This window comes from Malus domestica, chromosome 05, assembly GCF_042453785.1.
Source record: "Malus domestica chromosome 05, GDT2T_hap1".
NCBI classification, from domain to species: Eukaryota; Viridiplantae; Streptophyta; class Magnoliopsida; order Rosales; family Rosaceae; genus Malus; species Malus domestica.
Window position 1 is genome coordinate 38565085 of NC_091665.1, and position 6000 is coordinate 38571084.

At 41.3% G+C, this 6000-nt stretch overlaps 1 protein-coding gene across 1 annotated transcript; it reads right to left on the bottom strand.

The window, feature by feature from the left end:
• Nucleotides 1-3262: 3262 nt before the first annotated feature.
• LOC103413895 (beta-amyrin 28-monooxygenase-like) lies at nt 3263-5261 on the bottom strand. Its single transcript, XM_008352334.4, has 2 exons — nt 4017-5261; nt 3263-3898 (listed from the first exon to the last, which is right to left on the bottom strand). The coding sequence occupies exons 1-2, from the start codon at nt 4972-4974 to the stop codon at nt 3414-3416; spliced, it is 1443 nt and encodes a 480-aa protein (XP_008350556.2). The 5' UTR covers nt 4975-5261; the 3' UTR covers nt 3263-3413.
• Nucleotides 5262-6000: the final 739 nt, after the last annotated feature.

Genomic DNA, 6000 nt, shown 5'->3' on the forward strand with positions numbered 1-6000 from the left:
ACATCGCTCTGACCAAGAAGGGTAAAAGAATAGCAAAGAAACAACACTAACAAAGTTTAGACACATAAATTTTGAAGGCCTAGCTACCATATTATTACCCACAAGGGTAAAGGAACATTACCACTGCTGGATAATTGGAAAGTCCCGGTGTGTCAACCTCTGTGCTTCGTGGCAAGGTAGACTAGCAAACATGCCCAACCTTTACTCATATTCGAGAAAACACTCCCAACAAGATTGCTTGCCCCAAAATCGAAGAGGCATCGCCCTCCGAATCTCGAGAGCCAGATTCCCAACATGATTACTTTCTAAAAAATCGAAGAGAGGGTAAAGGAACAGTACCACTGCTGGATAATTTGAAAGTCCCTGTGTGTCAACCTCTGTGCTTCGTGGCAAGGTAGACTAGCAAACATGCTCAACCTTTACTCACATTCGAGAAAACACCCCCAACAAGATTGCTTGCTCCAAAATCGAAGAGGCACCGCCCTCCGAATCTCGAGAGCCAGACTCCTAACATGATTACTTTCTCAAAAATCGAAGATAGGGTAAAGGAACAGTACCACTGCTGGATAATTGGAAAGTCCCTGTGTGTCAACCTCTCTGCTTCGTGGCAAGGTAGACTATCAAACATGCCCAACCTTTACTCATATTCGAGAAAACACTCCCAACAAGATTGCTTGCTCCAAAATCGAAGAGGCACCGCCCTCCGAATCTCGAGAGCCAGACTCCCAACATGATTACTTTCTCAAAAATCGAAGACACCGCTCTCCGAATCTCGAGAGCCAGACCCCAGCAGGATTGCTTTCTCAAAAATCGAAGAGGCATCGTTCTCCAAATCTCGAGAGCCAGATCCCCGACAGGATTGCTTGTTCGAAAACCGAAGAGGCACCACTTTCCCAACTTTAAAAGCCGGATCTCCTTGGATAAAGCTTGTCTGTAATCTTCACACGCAACATCAGCTTTCCAGATACCACAGACCACTTTTTCAAAGTGCTTTGACAGAGTTAAAACTTGTGAAGCTGGCAGCTCCCACTATCGTGCTATGACCAAGCAGGGTAAAGGAATAACATTATTACTTGATGTTAGGGAGACTCCTATATATGTCGACCTCCATCCCCAACGGACAGGCAGACCTGCAAAAATGCTCAACCCTTCCTCTTATCTGAGAGGGCACTCCCAACGAAGCCTTTCGAAATATTTAGCTTTCTTTCCCCCCGATAATACCTCTGTAAACAAGCTATACTAGAGCAAGAATATCTCATATCATCAGGGTTAAAAGAAAGAGTATCCCATATCATGCTTTTTCCTTGTCTTTTCCTTTGGCCTTGTTCTTACCTGCAAGACAAGGAGAAAGAGAGCAATCAGTCAGCACTTGGAATCAAGCTTCCAGCCAGGAACTGACTGCCTGGAACCCCTTACCTGATTACTTACCTGGCATTGCTCTCGAATACTCATCTTCAACATCTTATGCTTCCAGGGAAGATACCGCATCTGCTTGAGGAACAGATAGGGCAAGTGAGAATGATACAAGGAAGCATGTGGAGACAAGCGTAACAGCACACATGCCGATACATCCACTACTCTGTCAAAAGCAAAAGTATCCCATATCAGCAGGGTCGAACGTACTCTAGATTTGATGGACTTGTTTTGACCCTCAAATTCTTCAGTCGGCCTTATACTCTGGAGGAAACCAGAAAACCCTCCAGCCCAGTTCAAGAATAAGCCTATGGAAAGTTACTTATTCAAAAGCAAAAGTATCCCATATCATCTCTTCTCATTTTTCTTCTCTTTATCCTTCATGCTGCCTGCAAGATATGGAGAATGTGAACAATCAGTCGGAGCTCTGATTGCTTACCTTGTCTGTTACCTCTTTCAGCAGATCCCCTAGCTCGGCGACTTGGGGGACTCCTACTACATGGTTTGTATCGCGCTTGACCAAGCCTGAAACTACAAGTAAGCTTCAAGTGACATTGATACATTACCTTGTGCATCTCCACCAGTTACAGATACCACCCTTGGATGGAGGAAGAGTACTTCCAGAGAAGATTCCACATCTACCTATGAGACAGATAAGGAAAGTCAAGACGATACCACACTCCGGTACTTAGAAGTTTCGTGGTTACGAGATCATTCTCCCACAATATTTCCTAATGTCATTTGTACTAAATCATTCACTTGTACTCCCTAAAGGAGAGCTTGAACCTATGTACTTGTGTAAACCCTTCACAATTAATGAGAACTCCACTATTCCGTGGACGTAGCCAATCTGGGTGAACCACGTACATCTTGTGTTTGCTTTCCTATCTCTATCCATTTATATACTTATCCACACTAATGACCGGAGCAATCTAGCGAAGATCACAAAAAGTGACCGTTTTCACTACCTAGGATTTATCTTGCAAGAGAACGGAGAATTAGATGGAGATCTCAACCATAGAATACAAGTTGGATGGATGAAGTGTAAGAGTGTATCCGGCGTGTTGTGTGACCGTCGTAGGCCACTGAAGCTCAAGGGAAAATTTTATAGGACGGCAATAAGGCCAGCGATGTTGTATGGCACAGAATGTTGGGCGGTGAAGCATCAACACGTACACAAAATGGGTGTAGCGGAGATGACGATGCTTCGTGGGATGTATGGGCACACGAGAAAGGATAAGATTGGGAATGAGAATATCCGAGGTAAAGTAGGAGTAGCCAAAATTGAAGGAAATATGAGAGAAAATCGGTTCCGGTGGTTTGGACATGTGCAAAGAAGGCCTACTGACGCTCCGGTTCGAAAATGTGACTACGGGACAGAAGTGCAGGGCCGAAGGGGTAGAGGAAGACCTAGGAAAACTTTGGAAGAGACCCTAAGAAAAGACTTGAGTACTTGGATCTAACGGAGGACATGACACAAAACCGAGCGCAATGGCGTTCTAGGATTCATATAGCCGACCCCACTTAGTAGGAAAAAGCTTTGTTATTGTTGTTGTTGTTGTACAGAGAATGAAACTTAAACTAGATCGCATAATACACTACTTAAAATCGATTTGACTAGATTTGCATGGACAACTTTCGTAATTTGAAGATCACTTGAATTTACCTAATTTGAAAACAGCAGAATAAGAAGTAATGGATCTCATGAGTCTCGATATATTTATTATATCTTCTAATTCAACTTCAAATATTAAATAGGAAAGGGACGGTTTGAGTTCGAACTTCAGTAGCTAATCTAACAAAATTTATCATTTACATACAAAAAAATTTCAAATATTAAATAGGAAAGTGATTTTTAATTTTGATTAATTAAATAAAAGGTAATATATCACATGATTTTGCAATTTCTCACTACAGGAAGCCAGGAAGGTGAATAAAAAAAAAAAAGGAGGAGCAAGTATTTCAAAACTGAGAAAAAAATTCAAAACAGTCTGAGATGCCTAGTGACGGGTAAGGCGAACCGGAAGTCCTTTTTCCGGTGTTGGCATCATGTCGCCGGTGATCTTCTCCTTAGGAAATACCACTTCCCATTTGAACCTCTTGACCACATTGTGAACGAAAGTGAGGATTGCTAGGCGAGCGTACTCTTTCCCAGGGCACATTCTTGGGCCTCCTCCAAATGGAACAAATGTGAAAGCTGGGAATACACTTAGGTCATCATATCTTGATGGGTCAAACTTTTCTGGGTTGGGGAAGTACTCTGAGTTCATGTTTACTGTACTCACAGTCCAATATACCTTCCAGCCCTTCGGAATGGTGTAACCGGCGTAGGTAAAATCAGTCAAGGCCTCTCTGAATGTTCCTTGAAGTGGCGGCGTGAATCTCATCACTTCATACAACACATTCCATGAATATTTCATTTTGTTGATGTCTTCCCATTCCAAGAAGTCTCCTGGCTTCTTTGAGTCTGCTATCTCCTTGTGCTCTGGAATTTCACAAAACAAATCAAATTTTTGCACAAAAATATAAACCCCAAATCTCCAAATTCAGTTTGGTAATCATAAAAATTATATAGTAATTATGTTGAAGTGATTAATATTTACCAGCTAGAACCTTGGCATAGATGTCTGGCCTCTCTCCAACGTATTTCATGAAGAAAGTCATGGCAGTAGCCACAGTGCTATATCCTGCTGTGAGCAAACCCATGATCTTATCCGCAACCTCAGCCTCAGGCATGTGTTTGCCAGATGGGTCACTAGCCACAATCATGTGTGACAATATATCATGCATGGGACCTCCTGCCGCCATCGCAGCCTTCTTCTCCTGAATCACAATCCTCAACTCCTTTCGCAGCGCGTCTGCGGCTTTGGTTGCCTTGTAGAATGTTGTTCCTGGGAAGTTGATAATAAGCGAATGCATCCCAACGGTAACATCATCAAAATTGCTCACAAGCCTCGCAATTCGCTCGGAATCATCGATACCCAAGAAGAATCTGCAGGCAAGACTTAGAGTGAGGGTCTTGGCCAAGGGGTAGACCTCGACCTCATCTTTGCCTTCCCAATAGGCCTTCATCTGTTCCTGAGTGATAGAGTCCATTTTCCCCAAGTACCTCACCAATGCTTCCGGCTTCAAAAACCCTGGGGATCTTATAACTTTCGCTTCTTCATCGCGAGAAGGTTGTGCCACAGCGGGAGCAGCAGAAGCAGTGGGCGCGGCAGCCTTGTATGATCGAAACATCTTTTGCATCGAATGTGGTCGGAATGCTGTGAAGTACTTTTGTTCATTGGAGAACAGAAATTTGTGTCCACTAGGACCACAAATCACTGCAGTTTTTTCCCCAAGAATATAGGTCTTGAAGATGTCAGGAGAGTACCTCCTCATCCTCTTGAACACAAAATTTTCCGGCTTCCCGAACAGGAACTCGATTGATTCACCCACAATAGGCCACCCCATGCTCCCTGGTGGAAGGTTTTTGCCATCATCTGATTTGCCTTTGAAAGCAAATATGATAAAGGCTAAAAAAGCAGCTCCCAAAGATAAAGCAAGGTAAAGGGTTTCCATGGTTTCTCAAACTGTTTGAAGAGTTTGGTTGAAGTTGGCAAAAGCAGTAGTGATGTTTAGGGAGCTTGAAAAGCTGGGTTTATAAAGGGCCAGATTCCACTCTGATAAGTCTAATAAACTGGATTATTAATCTTAATGTGACCAATACCAATACACCATGATTAATTAGCACGCCAGAAAGTCGTCAAAGTTGAACGTTCAACCAACCATGCAAATGTGTTTAACATAATTTTATATTCAGAGAAGGTGGCTTCTTATGTGCATAGAGACCAAGTCTTGGCTCATTGTAATTTGTATAATTTTCAACTAGAAAATGCTGCAAATATATATAGGCCATTTGAGGGAAGGGATCCCCATTTCTAAAAAAAATGGGAACACCCTCTTGACCGTTAGATTTGTTTTTAATGAAATATTGTGGTTGAAATTAAATCACATGTCACAAAATCTCAATCACAGAATTTCATTAAAGCTAAATATAACAGTTAAGATGATGTCCCCATTATTTTTTTTTAAATAGGGATCTCTTCCCTTAAAGGCTTCCGATATATATGTGTATATATATATAACATCAATTTTTTGACACACGTTTTGATACACATTGTCATTGTGTATGGTCCATTTTCTATGAACAAGCTATATTTTAATTAATCATTCATATATCATCTAAAATCATTAAGATTCATTTTGTAGTGAAGAAAACGGACAAATACAGTTTTACAAAGAAATGCTCAAGTGACTTATATAATCTAACGGTCATATAATTTTAAATTTGAATAATTTTTAATAAACATGATATTTAAATGAAGATCTAAATATAGACAGTTCGGATCGCCTACATGTATACATTTTCTGAGCTTTTGCGTTGTTAAGAATTTTAACATTTTTACTGACGCATGACTTCGTCGTCCAGATGCCAAGAATTGACTTCATAATATTCGACTCAAGTCACCACTCGCGCCGGTCATAAAAAAAATCTTTGGACTTTGTCCAAAAACATGTACTTGCCAAGTTCACTTGCTTTTTTAA